This window comes from Myotis lucifugus, unplaced genomic scaffold, assembly GCF_000147115.1.
Source record: "Myotis lucifugus unplaced genomic scaffold, Myoluc2.0 scaffold_673, whole genome shotgun sequence".
Lineage (NCBI taxonomy): Eukaryota > Metazoa > Chordata > Mammalia > Chiroptera > Vespertilionidae > Myotis > Myotis lucifugus.
The window spans coordinates 296,328-318,836 of NW_005871721.1; the positions used below are offsets into that span (position 1 = coordinate 296,328).

The following is a 22,509-nucleotide window of genomic DNA, read 5'->3' on the forward strand; positions in this document are numbered from 1 at the left end:
TTCTTAATTAGCGATTGTACAAATGAAAGCATCACCTGGAATTGGTGATTTTCTACAAAATCTACAACACTGTTTTACTTACAACCTCATCTGACTTTTGCTTTTTCCCAGTTTAAGGCCAGTCCTCCTGCTGTGACTTTCAAACTCACCGGGGAGACGGATGGAATATTTGAGATACAACCAGATGGGCTTCTATATCACAACAGAGCTCTGGACAGGGAAACAAGGGCTGTTCACAAACTCCAGGTGAGTTGAGGCCAGGAAAAGTCACCTAATTCCAACCTTTCTGAGCATCCTTTGTCCTGGAAGTATCACTGGCACCATCACCCCTTGCCTAGAATCCTCTTAGGGCTCTTCTGGCGTTAATGGTATACTTGGTAAACCTCATTTGTCCATTTTTTTACCAGCTACAGAGGGGCATGGTGAAGGTCCCCTCTTCCTTAGGCTTTTTGACCACAGCAACCCAGTTTACATTGCCAAGGCCCTCAGATGGCATTACTCATTCAAGTATGGCATGCTCAGCCACCTGGAGCAAAACCAAGCCAACACGTCTGTGATTTTCACTGACGCCTGCCTGTGTCTGCTGTGTGGGCTCTGGATCCACAAAGAAGGCAGCATCAGTGCGGGGATGGAGCTTCTTTGCATCTTGCAAGAAGCAGAAATAACCAATGGTCAGTTTTTGTGTGTGGTATCTGAATATGCAGGCACAATAGAGAGCTAATTGTGGGGGGAAGAGCAATCCGAAAGCTTTCTGTGTAGTAACTTCTACTATTGGATCGGCAGGTTGACCATTAAAATGCCTCTGTAAGCGGCCATCGTGCCACTTCCATAGCCTCAGGGACAAGGTGCTCTGATTTCACTGACTCCAGCTACTTAGCAAAGAAGCATGTCTAGCGTACAGCATACCCCAGCCCTGGAAAACAGTCCTGATCGCCCAGGCTTACCTGATAGGGCCCCTGTCCTAGCCGCTCCCGATTTGGGCTTGGATGGGTGTCTTTCTCTGCTGGTTCTTTGAACTCTTAATTTCTCTCAAGTGACTTTTGTTGAGTGACATGAAGTCCAGGTTCACCGCGGTGGTTCCCTTCCCTTTCTCCATCAGGTCTCAGCCTTGGATGCTCAGGGAAATACGGTGGAGGGTCCGGTCCCCATCACAGTAGAAGTGAAGGACATCAATGACAATCGACCCACGTTTCTCCAGTCAAAATACGAAGGCTCAGTAAGGCAGAATTCTCGCGCAGGTAATGGGAGTCTGGAGGTATTTACGGAAAGCAGGAAGGGTACCCGGCAGAAGGGGGCGATTTATGTGGCTAACAGCTGCAGCCATCACTCATTAAGCGCTTCCTATCTTATTTAAATTTCACAGCAATCCTCTGGGAGTTGTTTTATTATCCCTATTGCTCTCGGGCAGCGGTTCTCAACCTGTGGGTCGAGACCCTTTTGGGGGTCGAACGACCCTTTCACAGGGGTCGCCTAAGACCATCGGAAAACACATATATAATTACATATTGTTTTTGTGGTTAATCACTATGCTTTAATTATGTTCAATTTGTAACAATGAAAATAATACATCTTGCATATCAGATATTTACATGACGATTCATAACAGTAGCAACATTACAGTTATGAAGTAGCAACGACAATAATTTTATGGTTGGGGGTCACCACAACATGAGGAACTGTATGAAAGGGTCGCAGCATGAGGAAGGTTGAGAACCACTGACAGGGCATGGTTTCTCTTGGGCCTGATAATCCTCTCCTTTTTTGGTCAGGTGCTGTTATATGCATTGTAGGATGTTTAACAACATCCCTGACCTCTACTCCCCAGATACCAGTAGCAACACCTACCACTAAGTTGTGACAACAAAGATGTCTTCAGACATTGTCAAATGTTCCCTGAGGTTCCCCAGTTGAGAACCGCTATTTTACAGTGAGCTTTAGAAGACCTTAAAGCTCTATACCACTTTAGAATACTCTGGAAAGCCGAACCGGTTTGGCTCAGTGGATAGAGCGTCGGCCTGCGGACTGAAAGGTCCCAGGTTCGATTCCGGTCAAGGGCATGTACCTGGGTTGCGGGCACATCCCCAGTAGGAGATGTGCAGGAGGCAGCTGATCAATGTTTCTCTCTCATCGATGTTTCTAGCTCTCTATCTCTCTCCCTTCCTCTCTGTAAAAAATCAATAAAATATATTTAAAAAAAAAAAAAAGAATACTCTGGAAAGGTGAGCTCACTCTCCCATATCCTCTCAGGAATCTTACATTCTCATGGTCACTGTTGGCTCCCATTTATTTTTCTTCTCTTACTTCCAACCCTAGACGTATATCCATTCACTATGCTACTACCCTTCATTTCCACACAAAAACAAAAAGGCACAGGTGTGTGCCACAGACTTTACTGAAGATCTGGGGAGATGAGAGAGCATTTTATAACAGTGCACAAAATAAACATGAGTATTAGACTTCTGTGTTCTCAGAAAGATTCTTGGCCATGTCCATCAGCTCACTGTCAAGTTTCTCTCTACGCTAGTTAATCTCACCTCTCATTCTTGAATGGCCACTTCCAATAACTCGGGGAAAGTGTTTTGTCCACTTTATTATGTGGAGTAATTTCACTGTCTTTGCCCCTGAAATTTCATACCAAAGACTGTCCAATAAGCTCTGCCACATAAGCATCTTCCACATCTTCCCCTTCCTCTCCTCATCGATAGGGTGTTCTAGATTAGTGGTTCTCAAACTTTTTGGCCTCAGGGCTCTTGTATTCCTCTAAAAATTATTAAGGACTCCAATGAACTTTTGGATATATTCAGTGGTGTTATATGTAGATTACATCCAGAGGGGTGCTGGTAAATGTTTAATAGCTGTCTCTCTGGGCAGGGGGTGGGAGCGGGGGTGGGAAGCCCTGCTTATAGCACTTACCAATTTCTGTGGGAAAAATATTCCTACCATGGCCTATTTTAAGCTATCAATGGTGTTAATAATTTGCTCACAAAACTTCTAGAAATTCAACTATTAGCTCTCTCGAGCTGGCTCCAGTACATCACTAGTTGTATCTACCGATATTTATCATGTTAGAAATTAAAACGGAGAAACTTCAAAATTTATTAATTCTTTTAAAATCATAAACATTTTAATAAAAACTATATTTTCAAAAAACAAAAAGACTTATCAAGCAGAGTGGCATTGTTTTATTCTTTGCAAATCCCTGTAGTGTATGAATTAATTGAAAACAATTGGATTCTCATGCCTGTTTCTGCACTCATTCTTTTGCAACATGCTGTTTTGATTGAAGCATATGAAGAAAAACTTGCCTCACATAGATATGTACTTGGAAAAGGGAGGAATGTCATAATAGCATTTTGAGATAACTATGGATATTCTTTGATACTCTACCTAAACTCAACAAGTGGTGGTTTCTTAAAAGCTGGTTACCATGTGGAATCTGAAACCATATTAATGCCTTTTCTTTGGGTACTCCTTTACACTAAACTCCATGAAATTAACTTGTGCTTCGAGTGGATATTTTTTTTTAATATATTTTATTGATTTTTTACAGAGAGGAAGAGAGAGGGATAGAGAGTTAGAAACATCAATGAGAGAGATCGATCAGCTGCCTCCTGCATGCGCCCCACTGGGGATGTGCCCGCCGCAACCAAGGTACATGCCCTTGACCAGAATTGAACCTGGGACCCTTCAATCCGCAGGCCGACGCTCTATCCACTGAGCCAAACCGGTTAGGGCAAGGATCTTTTTTTAACATGTGCATAAATTTAGACTCCACTGACCCTAAAAACAGTCTTAGAGACCCCTAGAGGTCCCTGGACCATACTTTGAGAAACCTCATCCTGGGGAAAGGAAGCAGAATAAAGGTTTATTTTCCCACTGATATAAATTATGGCATCTCCCTCCCTCCCCCCCACCCCCCAATCTGTCTCTGCATCTTAGAAGGCCAAAGTGGCTCTGGTTGGTTTGTGTTTCCATTAATATCTTTTTCTCTTTCTGGGTATGTTTTGTTAAATAGGAAAGCCTTTCATGTATGTCAATGCTACAGACCTGGATGATCCAGACACTCCCAATGGCCAGCTTTTTTATCAGATTGTCATGCAGCTTCCCAAGGTCAACGATGTCATGTACTTTCAGATAAACAACAAAACAGGGGCAATATCACTTACCCTTGCAGGTAAGTCAACGGATGCCTTCATAGGACTGATTCAGAAGAAGGGACCTATATCTGTGTCAGCTTCAGACACATTTCCCTTTCTGTTCTTTGCTACTTTCGATAGGATCGAAGGAATTGGATCCCAGTAAGAACCCTTTCTATAGTCTGGTGGTCTCAGTGAAGGACATGGGAGGCCAGACTGAGAATTCCTTCAGTGACAGCACATCTGTAGATATCACGGTGAAGGAGAATATTTGGAAAGCACCCGAACCTGTGGAGATTGTGGAAAACTCGACTGATCCTCACCCCATCAAAATCACTCAGGTAGTGCCTAAGGAATGCCTAGAGCCCATTGGATAAATGCTCTCCCTTTGTACAAGCCCACTTTCATGGTCTTCACTGGTATATTTATTATGTACATTTTTTCCCATAGCATAATTATAAAGCAAACTAAATAGACAAAGTTCCTGGCCGCAAGTCTCTGGAGTTTACTATCATGGGTAAACTCTGACCAAACTGGATTCATATCTCTAGCTCTCACTCTATCTATCTATCATCTCCATCTCCCATCATCTGTATCTGTATCTATCTATATATCTTTAAAAGAGAACTTCATCTAAGATTCCCAAGATACCATTGATGTTTGTTGTTCCCTGTCAGTAGTCTGGCTGCACTAAAGTGGGTTGTATATGACACACACATCATGTACATGTATATGATATGCATTTTGAAAAGCTGCTTCTTATTCTTGTGGGGAAAGTCTCTATCCAGTAGACCAGTGATGGCGAACCTATGACACGCGTGTCAGAGGTGACACGCGAACTCATTTTTTTTGGTTGCTTTTTCTTTGTTAAATGGCATTTAAATATATAAAATAAATATCAAAAATATAAGTCTTTGTTTTACTATGGTTGCAAATATCAAAAAATTTCTATCTGTGACACGGCACCAGAGTTAAGTTAGGGTTTTTCAAAATGCTGACACGCCGAGCTCAAAAGGTTCGCCATCACTGCAGTAGACTCTTCCCACCACAGATGGAGGGACATGGACAGGATTGACCGAGAGTTGAGTAGGCAGCCTCTTGACCTTTGGAGACCACCCTCCCCCAACTCCACCTCCCCTCTTCATTCACATGCTCCCCCTTCCCACCTCTGTGACTGATGCTCTCACCCTGAGTGCCCTCTTCCCTTAGCTCCTGTAAATACGTGCTGGCTCCACTCAGATCTGATCTTTTCTGGAAAATCAGGAGTTCTCTTGACATGAAAGCTGTGGGTTAGTGAGAGAGCACCGGGTTTGGAAGCAGATAACCGAAACCATGTCCTTGCTCCATTACGTTAATGATTGATCTAGAAGAAGTCATTTAACTGTTCTGAGCCCCAACCTCTCAACAGTAAAATGGGGATAATAACACCTCTCTGGGTTTTCGTGGAGATTAAATAAGAGGTCGTGTCTGTGAACATGGGTAACAGGGATTCATGTTATGATTGAGTCCCAGCCTGTGGTTCCCCTAAGATTGTTTTAAAATGACACTGTTGTTAAGAGGCCCTGGGATGGTCCACCCCATATATATTGTAAAACTTAAAAGAGTTTTCATTTATTGAATGTTGAATTAATGAACCTCACCAGGAGGAGGAAGAAAGAACGAAAGCCGGAGTTATTCTGCTTTACCAATGAAGAAAGTATGTCAGGACTCAATTCCATGACAATTGCAGATTTGGAGCCTTTGCTGAAGTCTTCTTATCTATCATTTAGGCTATCCCCATAAGGATTTGTAAATGCTAAAAAGAATGCATATGCTTGTTTGCTCTCGGGGCTGTAGAAGGAAAAAAATTCTGGGGTGCCACACCCACCGCCTTTCCTCACAATTTGGTATCTTTCCTCATGATGCACTTTGACCCCATAGGTGCGGTGGAATGAGCCAGGTGCTCACTATTCCTTAGTCGAAAAGGAGAGGCTGCCAAGATTCCCGTTTTCAATTGACCAGGAAGGAGATATTTATGTGACTCAGCCCTTGGACAGAGAAGAAAAGGATTCAGTGAGTAAAACTGGGAGGAGTTTCCCAAAGGACAAGACCGAGTGCTGTGCTCACAGAGAGCTGAGAGCAGAAAAGATTTTACTTAACACCAGTAACAAGACCCCAAACCATACATTATTGATCTCAAGACATGATAATATCCCCACAAATCTGATCCATTTTTTTTCTCATTTCCCAATTCTAAGTCAACTGGAAATAAGGGAATTAAACGAAATAGAATTGAAACAGTCATTTTCTCTGCCTTTTAAAGGCAATGATGGGGTCATGTCTTAATGCTGATCTTCCTGTTGTAGTACGTTTTCTACGCATTTGCAAAGGATGAGCTTGGAAAACCACTTGCACTCCCACTGCAAATTCATGTGAAAGTTAAAGACATTAATGATAACCCACCGACGTGTCCACCTACAATGCCGGTCTTTGAGGTCCAGGAGAATGAACAAATAGGTAAGGAATGAGAGCTGTTCAAAGCTGTGTAACTGTCTTTCTTGTGTTAACTCTATACTCCCTTTATCCTCTCTGTCTTGGAGAAGGTGGACAGGTAAACCTGATTGATGATCAGTTATCCACTAGCACAGTGTAGAGGTTGAATACACCTTGAGACTCACACAAGTATAGTTTTCTGGCTCAGTTACTATCTGGGTCGTGTTCTTAAATTGGAGCATTTATGGCTACTATCACCACCACTACCACTATTACTACCCCTACTAGTACTGTTACCACGATTAATACTACTACACCATCCTTACCACTAGCACTAACACCATAACCACTTACACCACTATCCTGTGTACATATATAAGATTATCTCATTTGCAAGATTTTTACATAGATCCTTATTTTCCCTCCAACAAACTGAGTAACAGATAAAACTGCACCAAATTTGATAAATCATTTAAATCAGCATCTACACCCAAGGTCAGATACTCTGCAACAAATAAGCACAACAAATGGAAATTGACTTTTGACCCTTGTTGCTCCCTCTCTAGGAAGCTGATAATAATAGTTCAGGAGGCTGGCTGGTAGATGAAGTTCAAGTCCTATCCATTTTGGTCTTTTTGTTCTTGACTTGCTTTGTTTTCTTTTACTGTGTCTCATGGTAGCTTTAGTTTTGCACAGGGACAACTACTAGGAGAACATTATGCTCTCTGGAAGTTTTATTACTTCCCTGGATTTAGGTAAACTCTTGTCTATTACTCCTTGGTGTTGAGTCAATTGGCTGAGCAGGCTGGCTTTTCTTGAAATGTTTTTGTCTGTTGTTTCCTGTGAGTTTCAGAGGGTTTAACAGTGTCTTATATGACTGTGATGCCTAGGGCTCTGCTGCCCTCCTGGGCAGATCCTCACATGTCTGTGGACCTTCTCATCATTTTCGTCTTATCTCTCTCTTCTTGCCACACACTTTTGACATAGTGGCTGCAGTCCTGGTGGCTCGGTAGGCACCGCTTGCATGGCTTGCTTGCTCAATGCTTACATTTCACTCCTCACTGTCAGGAGTCATATGTAGGCTATGTATTGTCAGTGTGAGTTGCTTAGGTCCTCTCTTTTTCATTTATGCCAATCCTTGCTGCAACAGGAGCTATTAAATGACAACTTAAAGGATTTTCATTAATTCTAAGGGAGAATCCTCTAACAGTGACAGTTGCGTAACAATGGAATGTGTGTCAGTAGCCGAGAATCACTTTTTGGGAACCTGGGATGATCTGTGATGCCGAGTGAAGGCAGAAGACCCTTGAAGACCCTTCCAGATGATGCCTCAAGTCTCTTTGCATAAGGTCTAACCTTTAGTTTATTAGTTGTCTATTGCTGCATAACAGCATAAAACAACAAACATTTATTATTTTACAGTTTACAGTTTCTGTGAGTCAGAAATGGGCCAGGAATTCTTATAAATCAGCACGGATTGAATTGATTCTATATATGTAGGCTGTAAAACAATGCCCCTGCCCGGTGGGGGGGAGGGGGCCTTACTGTTTAGCTCAAAAAATACTAAATTATTTCTTTGTACGTCTATATTCTCCTGTTTGGTGTCTTATATTAGCCAGAATCTTATGAGGCTCAAGTATTAACAACGTCAACAGTAATTTTGGAATCCCACTTGCTACCAAGTCCTTTGTACTCATGTAGGAATTAGCCTTTCATAAAGCACCACTTCTCTAACGTATTTCCGGGGGCTCCAAGAATCAGTTTGAGATGCCACTTGGTCCTGGCCTTTGTCTCAGAGACATGGCACTCCTTTCTCCTCTCATCCACAAATACTATACTCACCCCGAGTGGCACCCCTCCTGGAATTTCCCCGGTCACTTATGTCGACAGCTCGGGGGGGCCTCTGGCAGCCGGGATTTCCTGTGAAGTGAGAGAGCAGTGTCCTTGGTGTTGTGCTCACTTGTTTTGGGGGATGGTCCAGAGCAGGGCTGCTCAGACATCAAAGATCCCAGAATTCAGCAAGACACTCTTCGTTCCAGCACGCAGATCTTTTTTATTTTTTTAAAGCAAGGGCAGACATGTGCCACAAAGGTGACTTGGTTGTGATGGATTCAGAAATAGCAGCGGCTACTGTACTAAATACATCATCTTCTCCGCTCTGTTGCTCATGATGCCCTCCTTCCTCAGCCCCTGAGGCACAGCTCCATGGGTCCAGCTCCATTACAGACTGAAATAGCAAGTCCCCTCCCCCATAACAAAATTCCTTCAGGTTTCCATATGTCAGCAGATGCCAACTGATAAGGGAGGTGGGGACAAACCTAAACCACAAGTGGCACATAATCAAGTCTCAGTCCCACTTTGGGGTTGCAGCTGCGTGTAGAGAAACCCACGATTCCCATTTCATGGAGCCAGATGATCCAGAATCGATCATACCTCCCCCAGAGCTGGGTGAAGTCCTGAGTCATCACCTCTGACTTAGGGAACGCCCTGGACTGACACACTCAAAGGAATAAATCCTCGGGGCCAGGAAGGCAGTGAGGCAGGGAGCATGCGGGCCTGCTCTTTGCCCCGTGTTATCTCTGGGGTGGAGTCCACTGTTGGCTTGCCCTTCAGTGAGACCATTTGCCTTGCATATTAGTGTCCGAGGGTAGTTGTGACAAAGTGCCACAAAGGTGGGAGCTTAGAACACCGGGAGTGTATTCTTTCACAGTCTGGAGGCTAGCAGTCTCACATCAAGGCGCCTGCTCGAGGGGGCATCCTCCCCGGCCTGTTCTGGCTTCTGGGGGCTCTTGGCACGCCCTGGCTGCTTGTGGTAGCACAACCCTATAGTCTCTGCCTCCTGCTTCACAGGGCCTCCACCTCCGTGTGTGTGACGTTGTGTTTTCTCTTCTTATGGGAACACTAATCGCTAGATTTGGGACCCACGCTAAATCCAGGGTAATTTTATCACAAGATCCTTAACTAGTTACATCTGCAAAGCCCCTGTTTCCAAATAAGGTCACAAGGAGGTTTGGCGTGAACCCGAATTTTTGTGGGACACTATTTGTTATGGGCTGAATTGTGATTACCTCCCCCCGCCCCAATTTATAAGGTAAAGTCCTAATGCCCACTATCTCAAAAGCTGACTATTATTTAGAGAAAGGGTCTTTTTAAGACATACAGTGAAAACAAGGTCATTTGTGTGGGTCTTAATCCACTATGAACTCATGTTGGCATTGCTAATGCTTGGGGACATGAGTCCCACAAGATTCTGGCTAATATAAGACACCAAACAGGAGAATATAGATATACTAAGGAATACGTTAATACAAGGAATAAGTTGATATACTAAGGAATAAGTTAGTATATTATTGAGCTAGACCATAGCCCCCCAAAGGGCAGGGGCATTGTTTGTACCTCTTTTACCCTAAGAGTGTAGAATAGACTCAGGACAACATTCTGAATCCATCACTGATGTGCTGTTCTTCCAAGAAGAGGGAATCTGGACACAGACATGTACAGAGGCATGACCATGTGAGGACACATGGAGATGAGAGCTACGTACAAGCCAAGGAGTGAGGACTCGGAAGAAACCCGCCTTTCTGACACCCTGATCTCAGGCCTCTGTGAGATCCAGAAATTGTGAGAAAATAACGTTATGTTGTTAAAGCTGCCCAGTCGGTGGCACTTTGCGATGGCAACGCTATCAAACTAATACACGACTCAACACACTACACGATGGGGAGGGTTAGAAGAACCAAAAGAAATCTAAGAACTTTAGTCAGCGGTTCAAAGTTATGTACAGAGCGTTCCAGGGACCTGCTGATCCAGCGGAACCATTGAAAATAGATGGAGCCCTAGCCGGTTCGGCTCAGTGGATAGAGCGTCAGCCTGCGAACTCAAGGGTCCCAGGTTCGATTCCGGTCAAGGGCATGTACCTTGGTTGCGGGCACATCCCCAGTAGGGGGTGTGCAAGAGGCAGCTGATCGATGTTTCTCTCTCATTGATGTTTCTCTCTATCCCTCTCCCTTCCTCTCTGTAAAAAACCAATAAAATATATTTTTAAAAATAAAATAGATGGAATAGAGTCTGCGATGGGTGAATTTTCTTCTTTTCTTCTTCCCAGTGAGCAGTATTGGGACGCTGGTTGCCCACGACATGGATGAAGAAAACACTGTCAACAGTGTTCTACATTACAAAATTGTGGATCAGTTCCCTAAGTTTCCCAAAGATGGACTCTTCCTCATCCAGAGCTACACGGGGGTGTTCCAGTTAGCCATGCAGTCCTTGAAGAAGCAAGACGCTTCCCAGTACCTCTTGACCGTGGAGGTGTCCGACAAAGGTTAGTGTCACATTCGCTGTCCAGAGTGAAAAACACTTGCTTCCCTTTTCTTGTGATGTGTTAGGCTGTTCTAATGCCTGGGCGTATTAAAGAAGGATGCTGCGTAAGAGTCCCTGCTTCCTATGCGAAACACGTGCAACACAGAGGCAGCTGGTCCAATGACAGGTCAGGCAACACTGTTGTGTTGGTCCCGGTCCTCCAAGAAGCAGATGCCAAGAGATTAAATGTAGGAGAATTCTATGAGGAGAGATGCCTCTGAGAAAAAAGTGGGGCGAGATACAGAGAAGGCTGGGAGAACCATCGGACTGTAATATAAGCCTGACTCCGAGTGAAGGAGATAGGGAAGGAGGGCTGGTGGGCGTGTCATAGACCACTGAGCACTCAAAGAAAAGTTTGGCACGGTCATCAGGGAGTTCGAAATTGGACACTGATGGAGTCCATGATCTTTAAGAAGGGGCCTCCCTGAGCATGGCTGCCTTCTTCAGTCGCTGGCTGGGGGCAGCTGTGGGGAGCAAGGCCTCAGTGCAAATGTGGTGATGGATTACCGGGTGTAGCAGTGGGGCCACCATCCTTTAATGTCCCTGTTGTTGGAGGTTGGCCAGGCACGTTGTGATGGCCACCATAATCATAAACAAAAAAATTAATTCTATTTCCCAATTCTTCCTTTTGGACTCCAAGTATCCTACTGTGTGAAAGTGGAGGGAAAATGCATCTTTTGGGAAGGTTGATCTTCTATTACAGCGGTTCTCAACCTGTGGGTTACAACCCCTTTGGCGGTCGAATGACCCTTTCACAGGGGTCGCCTAAGACCATCCTGCATATCCAATATTTACATTACGATTCATAACAGTAGCAACATTACAGTTATGAAGTAGCAACGAAAATCATTTTATGGTGGGGTCACAACATGAGGAACTGTATTTAAAGGGCCAGAAGGTTGAGAACCACTGGCTTAGTACTTTGGCGGCCCCCTGCTGGCCCTAATGAGGTTTGTGAGTGCAGGTCCCGGGCACCGCCAGTCTTTAGCCATTTTTGTCCACAAATGTCCTGGGGACCAGCCCCATCTTTAATCAACATCCACTTATTTAGACTTCAGTTATGATTAGATGACATGCCCGGGGCACTGAGCAGGAGCTCTGGAGTAAAGACTGCCTGAGTATGTTCGTTAGGATCCCAGCAGGAAATAGAGGGGCCCCCTCAAAAGGAGTAACCAAAGAGAGTTTAAAGGAAGGTTGTGGGAAAGGTGAAGGAACCAGCAGGCAGTGTGACGCACAGTGGCCAGCCTTTCCTACCCTAAGGCGTGAAGGGTTGAGGGAAGGGAGCATTCCCGGAAGTGGCAAGCCCCGGGCCTGTGGCTATCCACAAAGCCGCTGGCCCTGGGAACCCCACCAAACCTTTCGCCTCCTGCCCTTCCTCCCACTTCCTGCCAGAGTTCCTATTGGCAGAACCCAACTGGTACCCAAAGGGCCAGAATGCCCACTGATGCAGTTCATAAGGTGGGCCTCCCAGACAGAGCAGGGAGGAGGATGGGGAGCAGGTGTAGCGGACGCAGGGAGCACGTAGGTTTATAAATTCTGGCTGGACCCCTAGTTCGCTGTGTGACCTTAGTCAGGTTACCTAACTTCCCTATCCCTTGGCTTCCTCATTTGTGAATCAAATGAATGACAACAGTACCTACATCATGAAGTGAGTGTGAAGATAAAAGAAGTAATGCAGGTGAAGCACTTATACAGTGCCTGGTACCTAGACAGTGCTAACGATTTTGTATGACGTCAAGACCTCAGTTCTTTTGTTATCTAGATTTTATACAAAAAATTACTGAGGCCCAGAGACCTTGAGTGACACAATTAAGCTCTCACACATCTGACAAGTGGCAGAGCCAGAATTTGAGCAGTGGGATTCCAGAGCCCAGGTTCTTAATATTTCTATGATACAGGACATCATGATTGTTAGAATGACGGTGATTCCAACAAAGAACCTGTCATGTTTTTTCTTATTCTCAATACTAGAGGCCTGGTGGACAAAATTCGTGGACTTAGGGAGGGGTCCTTCAGCTCGACCTGTGCCCCCTTGCAGTCCGGGAGCCCTTGGGGGATGTCCGACTGACGGCTTAGGCCTGCTCCCCGGAGTCGTGGAGTGCTGCCGTGGAGTCGGAAGAGGCTACCACCACTGCCTCTGCGGTCACAGCTGTGAGCCTGGCTTCTGGCTGAGCAGTGCTCCCCCTGTGGGAGTGCACTCACCACCAGGGGGCAGCTCCTGCATTGAGTGTCTGCCCCCGGTGGTCAGTGCGCATCATAGCAACCGGTCATTCTGCCGTTCAGTTGATTTGCATGTTAGCCTTTTATTATATAGGATTTCCCTGGGCACCCCATTCCCACCCACACACCATGCTCATCTTAGACTCAGACTGAAGCTGCTGTCTCTGACTAGGACTTTGAATTGTCAAACCTCTTCCTCAAAGCCTGTGTCATTTCCCCAGGATTCCATGAGCCGCCTCTGTCCCTGTCTTGCCTCCAGCAAGCTGGGTGGTCAGCCATTTGAAGGGGACTAATTGTACCACTTCCTCCCTTACTTGGAGGGCAGGGAGCAGGCACCTGACCCTTCCTTCCCACCGTGGGAGCAGAGGAGAGGTAGGACAGTAAGTGCTGGGAGAGTCAGAGAGGGAAAGAGCCGGCTGGGGTGCTCGGGGAAGGTTTTCTGGAAGGAGAGGTTTGCACTGGGCTTTGAGGGCTGCATCACTGTCAGTAGTTCGGAAAAAGAGGCTGCTTCACAGAAAAGCAACAGTGTGGCTTGAGAACAACCCTTACCCTGGAGGGGGCAGGTGGAGGGACGTGGGAAGCCCAGGCGAACCTCTTGCAGGACTTTCTTCAGCCTCCCTTGACCAGCTTGTGGGTGCAGGTGGGGAGCAGAGGATCCCGTTTCCACACAAATTGCCTGTCAACAGCGAAATTGTGGCTACGGCTGCCACTTCACTTGCCAATGCTTTTCTTGCAGGTTTCTGATGTTAATGCATGATTTTTCAGTGAAAAAAATGTTTGTGATATGACTTTGATTTTCAGATTTCCAGACCCTCTGTCAAGTGAAAATCAACGTTATTGATATCAACGATCAGATCCCCATCTTTGAAAAATCAGATGTGAGTAGTTGTCACCTGTTGTTTTTTTCTTTACTTTGTTTGTATCACTTGATCCCTGCTTCTGGAATCAAGACACAGACAGTATGGAGGGAAAATGCCAGACTTCACAGGTAGCCTTAGGCAATGCAATCGTAACAACCCAGACACCTTCTCCAGTGAAATTCTTGGGGGGACATTCACTGGTGTAGTATCTGGGAACGTCTGTTTGTAAACTTCTACCAATGGCTCATTTACTCCAAGGGCTGCTTAAAAGCTGCAACCACAATCTTTGTCAAATTGAAAGGAGTCGAATGGCTACGTGCGGTGTGTCATTATATATTTTGTGTGTCGTAGGATGATAAATGGATTCCTGCTAGGTTTCAAACAAGCAATTTTCGTAAAAAGTTTAGTATTTGGAATATTGGCAACTTAAACTCATTTTGCAGTATTTGGATAAGAGAAAAGGAGAAGAAAAAATACTAATTTCTGGTGTAAGCCAACGAAAAACGCGCTCAAGATATTTGCAAGAATTAGGAACATTGGGCAGAAAAAGCAGGAGTAATAAGTTTCAGTTGAGGACATCAAGAAAAATGTTTACTTGTTGTCGACGTGGGCTTTACACTTGAGGGTAGTTCTATCACTGTTCCCTTAGAGGGGAGGTCTCTGTCTACTTATTCTGCAGCAGAGAGAAGCCTGTTTTAGTAGTTTGTTTGAAGTCAGTAATGAGATAGCCCAGAACCCTGTTCATATATCAAAATGTTCATACATCAAAACAGGGACAAGGCTGTGGCAAAGAAGGGGAATTGATTTATGGGAGGGTTCAGGGCAGTAAGAGGTGTGACTGAACATAACCTGTGTAACAGGCACTGAGGCAAAGCAAGCAGGAGCTGGAACCACTTGCTTCTCAGCTTCCATGTTCCCATCCTGGTGTTACATAGACAGTGGTTTCAAATTGAAGGTGAGATCCAGCTTTGGGAGTGTCAGGGCTTGGAAGGGCACACTGGGCTCTAGAGAATGAGTCTGCTGCTGTCACTGCTCTGGGCTTCTCCTGGGCCCTGGCTAGTGCCCTCTTTAAGATTGCAACCCCCCCAGAAATGATCTGGGGGATTTTCAGCAGAGGAGCGGGAGATGGTCTAGGCCCGTGGTCGGCAAACTGCAGCTCTCGAGCCACATGCGGTTCTTTGGCCCCTTGAGTGTGGCTCTTTCACAAAATACCACGTGTGGGCGCGCACGTACAGTGCGATTGAAACTTTGTGGCTTATGCTCAGAAGTCGGTATTTTGTGGAAGAGCCACACTCAAGGGGCCAAAGAACCGCATGTGGCTCGCAAGCCGCAGTTTGTTGAGCCGCAGTTTGTCGAGCCGCAGTTTGCCGACTGCTGGTCTAGGCCAGTGATTATGAGCGCAAGCTTTAAGTTAGACAACATGGGTGTGAATCCCAATTCTCTATGGTCTTAGGTGAGTTTTACCTCTCCAATCCTTTGCTCTTCTGTCGAATGGAGATGATGATATAGCTACTCAGTAGGGCTTGCTGCTTATCTTTATTGAGTACTGACTATGTGCCAGGCACCAGGGACTTTCCATGCGTTATTGCTTCAGCTTCACAGCAAACATGAAGTAGTTCTATTATTATTATTTCCATTAGACATGATGAAACCGAGACTTAAATACGTTAGATAACTTGCTTCAAGTCACCCTGCTAGTAAGTGGCAAGCCTAAGATTTATACTATTTGACTCCGAAGTTCAGACTCTTAACCACTACTCCTTGGTTGATTGTGGACTAATTAAAATAACGTATGTAAAAGTACCTGCCGCGTGATAAGTACTCAATATATAGTATTTATTTTTGTCCTTACTTATATAATAATAAGGTTAGTAAATGTTTTGGATGTGGGAGTGGGAATCTGTTTGAGAATCCTACCAGTAGCTCTCTGAGATGTTGTGTTTCTTGGTACAATGAATATCAGTCTATGAGTATGATTGATGTCAGAATCAACTACAACATATTTAGCCATAGGAAAAACATGCGTGGTGAATATTGATGCAAATTATGACTTGTGTCCATTCTGAAGCTAAGGAGACAATAGCCCTTGGACAGCTAATTATTCTTGATGACGAGCACATTCTTATTGTTTCCTTCTTAGTACGGAAACCTAACTCTGGCCGAAGACACAGCCGTTGGGTCCACCATCTTGACCATCCAGGCCACGGATGCTGATGAGCCGTTTACTGGGAGTTCTAAAATCCTGTATCGAATTACACAGGGAGATGATGAGGGGCGACTGGGGATTGACACCGATCCCCAAAACAACACTGGATATGTCATAATTAAAAAGGTACATGACTCATGGAATTTGCCTTTTTTCTTTGGTTAATTTCCCTATGACTATGCAAGGACCTATAAGCAGAGGTGATGTATCCGCAGAGACCTCTCAGGCAGACCAAGGACCCTGGAGTAATCTCAATCATTCCTGTCCTCCCAGAGGGCAAAAGGCCAGGAACCTAGTTCTGGGTCTGTCATTAGCTGACCGAGTGAGCTTTGTGGGGGGGAGGGAGGATTGTCATATAAAATACATAAAACACACGATAAACAATTTTTAGTATATGTGTGTCCCAGGTAATATGTGGGACAAACTTATACTAAAAAATGTGGTTGTTCATCTGAAATTCAGATTTAACAAGGTGTTCTAGATTTTTATTTGCTGAGTCTGGGTAGGGTGTGTGCTTAGGGCTTTACTTCTCCCTTTGCAAATGGGGGGCGGGGGGGCGGGGGTTAGACTGGATGAATCCTATGAGCACTTAAGACTATAGACCTTTTCTTCTAAAGTGCCAGCCATAGACTCCTCTTTAAAAAAAAAAAGATTGGAAATTGATAGATAGCCTTTTAAGGTTGAATAGACACGTTTATCCTTTTTACCCCTTCTCCACCCACCCCTTCCTTTTGGGTTCCATCATTTGCTAGAACAGCTCAGAGAACTCAGAGAAACACTAACATTTGCTAGTTTATTATGTGTTAAAGGATATGGTAAAGGATACAGGCAAACAGCGAGATGAAGAGCTACAAAGGGCAAGACTGCAATGGTCCTGAGTGCAGGAGCTTCGGTCCCTATGGATTCGCACATGGATCCCAGAAGCGCTCCGATCCTCCTACTTGTGGGATTTTTATGGAGGCTTCCTCATGTAGACAGGAGTGATTCTGAACTCAATCTCTAGCAGGAGTGATTCTGAACTCAATCTCTAGCTTCCCTTCCCTGGAGGGGATGGTAGGGTGGGGTAGAATGTTCCAAGCTTCTAATCATGCCTTGGTCTTTCTGGTGACTAGCCCCCACCCAGGAGTTCACCAAGAGTTGTCTCATTAGCACGAAAGACATTTCTATTGCTCAGGAAATTTCAAGGGATTTAGGTGCTCAGTCTCAGGAACTGGGGTCAAAGGCCAAATATCAGAACAAAAGATGCTCTTTGTGCTCTTATCACCTAGGAAATTACAAGGATTTTAGTCGCTTCTGTGCCAGGAACTGGGGGCAAAGACCAATATATGTGTTTTCTATTATTTTATTTGCCCCAAGTGATGCTTAGGATTAAACAAGTTTTATAGAAATGCTGTCCTACTCAGTTTGACTGCCACCCAAAGCTCCGGCCTGTCGTGTGGTAGATCCTGATACTCTCAAGGCCAACGGGGTGTCAGGAGCAAGAAGGCTATTTCTTTGAGGCCTGCCAGCTCATCAAACATCTCTCCTGGGACTCCATTTCTTGAAATTCAGGATTTCATTTTAGCTTTAATTTTTTAAAATGCAAATTTTGTCACTTCTCCATGATAGCTGGTGTCTGGAATCCTGGGTTCAGGACCTATTATTCAGCCAGCCCTAGTGTCATCTGGAAAACGAATGCACAGTTTTTTCTCATGTTAAATATTCCCCGTTGCGACTCCGCTCCCTCAGCGCATTTATCTCTGTCTTCAGGTTGAGTCTAAGTCTCAAGGTTTGGCCTTCCAACCCCTGGTGTGCAGAAGAGCAACTGCGGGCCTGAGCATATTCTTTCAGCTTCTTTGATGACTGTGTCTCCTAGATGGATGTGAGGCCACGCCAAGAGGCCGTGATGAGTCTCTGGACTTGGCTTTGCAGCGTATCCCTGCATTATGCAAGATGATACACATGGTTCGACAGACTTGCCCTTGATTAAGCTCTGCTGATGATCATTAGCTAGTTTGGTATCTTTCGTTGCTAATGTTTTCCCTGGAGGATTTGGCTCAGTGTTTTTCCTGGCGTGAAAGTTAAGCAGGCTGATCGATGACAGGCTGCTCCGTTTTTCCTTTGTTCTTCCATTCGATACGGTTTAAGGGGCATTGCCATCTCTCTAACTGGTCTCCCTGCCTGGGTCTGGATCACCTCAAATCCATCCCTCACAGGGCTGCTCCCAGAAGTATCTTTCTAAAACACTAATCTGACCTTGTCCGTCTGACCTTGTCTCTCTCTGCTCCTCAAGGATAAAGTCCCAGCTCTTCAGCTTGACGTACACCGTCTTTTCCACCACCTCTTTCTACTCTCAGCCTCGCATGTTCTGTTCTGGTAACACAGGCTACTTCTCATCTGAAGACATACCATCTCATTTCTTTATCCCTCACCTCTGGGAGCCACAGTGACAGGATAGAAGTTCAGGGAGGAGACTTAAGACCTGTTTGGTGGCCCTAGCTGGTTTGGCTCAGTGGATAGAGTGTCAGCCTTCGGACTGAAGGGTCCCGGGCTCAATTCCGGTCAAGGGCACATGCCTGGTTCCCAGTAGGGGGCTTTGCAGGAGACAGCCAATCAATGATTCTCTCTCATCATTGATGTTTTTATCTCTCTCCTCTTCCTTCCTTTCTGAAATCAATAAAAATATATTTAAAAAAACAATAAAATAAACTCAAAACTCGTTTAGGACTTAAAAGTAAGACTTAAAACCATCAAAATCCTAGGGGGAAAAAAAAACATAGTCAACTCTCTGAAATCCATCTTAGCAGTATCTTAAAAAAAAAAAAATAAAAAGACCTGTTTGGTGGTGAGGATGGGAGGTACCTCCTCTGCATGAGCCCACAGTTGGCTATACTGCCTGCCTGGGCCTGGGCATGGCTGGACCGGCAAGGAACAGAAAACTTGTCCTTTGTCCTTATCATGGGTTGCTCTGGGGGCTGCTGCCTTTCTGCTTCACCTGCCAAGATTTCTGCCAATTTGACGCCTCTGCTTTCATCCCCTGAGATGGGGATTGGGTCTCTGGGTGTCAGAAGCTCCAGCTTCCTCCCCCTCACCCCTGTTCCCCAGATGAGGAGCCCCATTAGACCATGTGGTAGTGATCAAGAGGTCATTGTGGGGCCCTAGCTGGCTTGGCTCAGTGGATAGAGCATCAGCCTGCGGACTGAAGGGACCCTGGTTCAATTCTGGTCAAGGGCACATGCCTGGGTTGCAGGCTCCATCCCCAGTAGGGGGTGTGCAGGAGGCAGCCGATCAATGATTGTCTCTCATCATTGATGTTTCTATCTCTCTCTCCCTATCTCTCTGAAATCAATAAAAAAATATGTTAAAAAATAAAAAAGAGGTAATTGTGCAGACAGTGAGTGCTTATCTCTGTGAGCAACCTCTCTCTCTTTACATCTCAGCTGGCTTATCACATTTTCTATCCTGTATATTTGTATTCTGTCAGTTCCTTCTTATTTTCTGTCTCAAATGACTTGGTATCTTCACATACAATGCGTTCTCTTCCATATAAGCAATCTTCCTATCGTACTTTCTATTGAGCTAAAAATCGGGTTGTGATGTTGTGTGTGTCTGTGTGTGCATGGAAGGGAGGGTTTTCTGGAAAGTGTAAGTCTTCTCTGAACTCTTTTCTACTGGGGCGCTCTAGGGCTCAAGAAGGACCAAGGCCTTCTCATCTTCATGTTTCTTAACTGATACACCATGGGTACTGTGTGTTAAGGAAGAGACAGGAAGCAATGATGAACATAACACAATTTCTCCTCTCAGAGAACTTATGGACAGTAGAATCTGAAACAGATAATAACATAATTAGAATCCTGGTCGGGTACTGAGATTGCAGAGGATGTGGAGTTCATCCATTTGGGGATGAGGGTGGGGATCGGGGAAGCCAATCTGGAGAGGACAGCACTGAGCCAACTTCTGACTCAGGGGCAGAGTTTTTTTCAGATATTAAGGAAGGGCAGGCTGAGCTAATGCAATCATGTGTCAAACCTCCATGAGTTTTTCTCTTCACAAATGGATATTAACATTTTTGTTTAATCAATGATATGAATAGATATAAACTAAAGGACTGACAGCTCACCAAGAAGTCCTGGGTGCTGTAGGCATGGAAGAATGAACAAAATAGTGCGTTCCCATAATCTAGAATGTACCTTTGGGGCTTTGCTTCAGTTCCTTCATCTTTTTGAGGTCCTGGGTACCACTGAGACTCTCATGGAACTACTTATACTATCATTAGAAAAAAATTCACATCTGCACATACATATAATATTTAGATGTTGGCTTCTAGGGGTCCACAGATCGCCAGAAGCCCTTCAATCCCAGTTAAGAAGTCCACCTTTAGGGGTGGTTCCACTCTTTAGGATTGGCAGTTTTTCCCATAGAATCGTGGACTCTGTGCCTTTAGGGAGACCTTCAAAGTCCCATAGAACCAATTGCTTAAAAATGATATTTCAGTCCTTTCTGTGCTAGGTTGTCGCATGTTGTTTAAGCCCATTCTTGAAACCTTCCAGAGTTGAGAACTGTTTTTGAAGCAACTCTGACTGTCTTTCTATGTAGCCCTATTAAAATTCTTCCTCACACTAAACCAAAATTGGATTTTTGATTTTTTTCATTTCTGGCTCTGTCTAGAATGATCTGGAACAAGAGCAGGTCATCTATCTTTCGATCATCTCTCTAACCTCTCCCACTCTCCATGAGTTTAAGGACTTTTACTTGAGGATTTGGATCCCGAGGTTCCTCTAAAATAGTTCTCCATATAATGGGGACATCTCTAAGCATTTTCCACGCTTGAGAGAATCGATAGGTTTCTGCTGAATGAGTGAAGGAACTGTCCCAGGGTTAGATAAATTAGAAGAGTGCTGCATTGATTGGCTCTTCTAGGAGAGTCTGCATGCATATTAGTGCCTTAAAAGCTCTGATAAATCCTGCAGCACAGACTTTTTCATGGCTCCATTATCATTGTGAGAAGTAGGTGTTTGCTGGCGCTGACTCAATGAACCGCTGCTCTGTGAGAGTGTTTAAAGGAGAATAGGGAATGAATCTTACAGGGAACGAGTCCTCCCCAGGTTAATTTTCTCTGTGTTTTTCCCCCCACACAGCCTCTTGATTTTGAAACGACAGCCATTCACAACATTGTGTTCCAAGCGGAAAATCCGGAGCCTCTGGTGCCTGGTGTTCAGTACAATGCCAGCTCGTTCGCCACGTTCACCCTTTTTGTGACAGATGTGAACGAAGCCCCTCAATTTCCCCTGCACATATTCCAAGCAAAAGTCAGTGAAGACGTGGCCATAGGCACCAAAGTGGGCAACATGATTGCCAAGGATCCGGAAGGTCTGGACATAAGGTAGAGAGCAGGCTGGGCAAGCCTAGCTGTGCTGAGACCAAGGCCAGTGGGAGGGAAGAAGGGCTGGGGGTATGGGTGCGGCTGGGGGTGGGGGGCACAGAGGACCTGGCCTGACTCCAAGGCTCTCTCCTAAGGGAGCAGCCAGCGATTTGAAGCCATCTGCAGTGCATATGGTGAACTTGACCTTGGTTCCTGCAGGGGTCAGTACCCTGCGTGGGGAGTGGGGGAAATCCAGGCTCAGACAAGTGGGAAGCATGTGAGGTTGCATCCGGCCCACTCACTGCAGGTCCCACTGAGAGCTGGTAAGTTCAGGAGATGGGGTCCAGAGACGGGGCTACCCAAAGCCAGATCCTGTGTCTGAACCAGTCCCCACGGCCAGGGTTTGGGGAAGAGTTCCAGCCCAGCCCCTAAGGTTGACTGGCGGTCTAGACAGAGAGAATGAAGCAAAAGCCCAACTGGACAGACTCAGCCACCTGACACAACTAAGGGAACATTCTGGATGCAGAGTGTACAGGTTCCTTACCTCTCCAGAGAGTAGGTCTGGGGTAACACGACCCATTCCAGAGCACACCTCTGGCAAGGCTAGCGTTCAGGCCGAGGTGGTTAAACAAATGTATAAATCTTAGCAATTCGCAAGCTTTTTTCCCCCCCCAGTACAATAGGATTCACAAAGACTTGCCTTAAAAATGTACAATGATCATTAATTTGCCCAAGAAATATATGTATGTGTATATATCTCTATCTGTGTCAATATATATAACCTCTTTAAGTTCACATAGTTAATGAGCACATAAACAGGACTAGAACCCAGATCTTTTGCTTCTATTGTATGACAGTCTCACCGTATAAGGCATAACCAATGCATATGGTTATGATGACAATTCTTTAAGTTTC

The 22,509-nt window shown here is 45.1% G+C and overlaps 1 protein-coding gene across 1 annotated transcript in view; it reads left to right on the top strand.

Annotated features, from left to right (window-relative positions):
* Positions 1 to 21,615, top strand: part of CDH17 (cadherin 17) — a gene marked incomplete at its 3' end in the record, with an annotated part of 44,947 nt that extends 23,332 nt beyond the window's left edge. Inside the window, exons 4-13 of the mRNA XM_023746401.1 lie at positions 112 to 246; positions 1,100 to 1,238; positions 4,016 to 4,174; positions 4,278 to 4,477; positions 6,057 to 6,188; positions 6,482 to 6,632; positions 10,714 to 10,929; positions 13,989 to 14,065; positions 16,188 to 16,379; positions 21,371 to 21,615. Of these exons, the coding sequence (XP_023602169.1) occupies positions 112 to 246; positions 1,100 to 1,238; positions 4,016 to 4,174; positions 4,278 to 4,477; positions 6,057 to 6,188; positions 6,482 to 6,632; positions 10,714 to 10,929; positions 13,989 to 14,065; positions 16,188 to 16,379; positions 21,371 to 21,615 (1,646 nt within the window). The remainder of the gene's footprint in view (positions 1 to 111; positions 247 to 1,099; positions 1,239 to 4,015; positions 4,175 to 4,277; positions 4,478 to 6,056; positions 6,189 to 6,481; positions 6,633 to 10,713; positions 10,930 to 13,988; positions 14,066 to 16,187; positions 16,380 to 21,370) is intronic.
* Between the last annotated feature and the right edge of the window lie 894 nt (positions 21,616 to 22,509).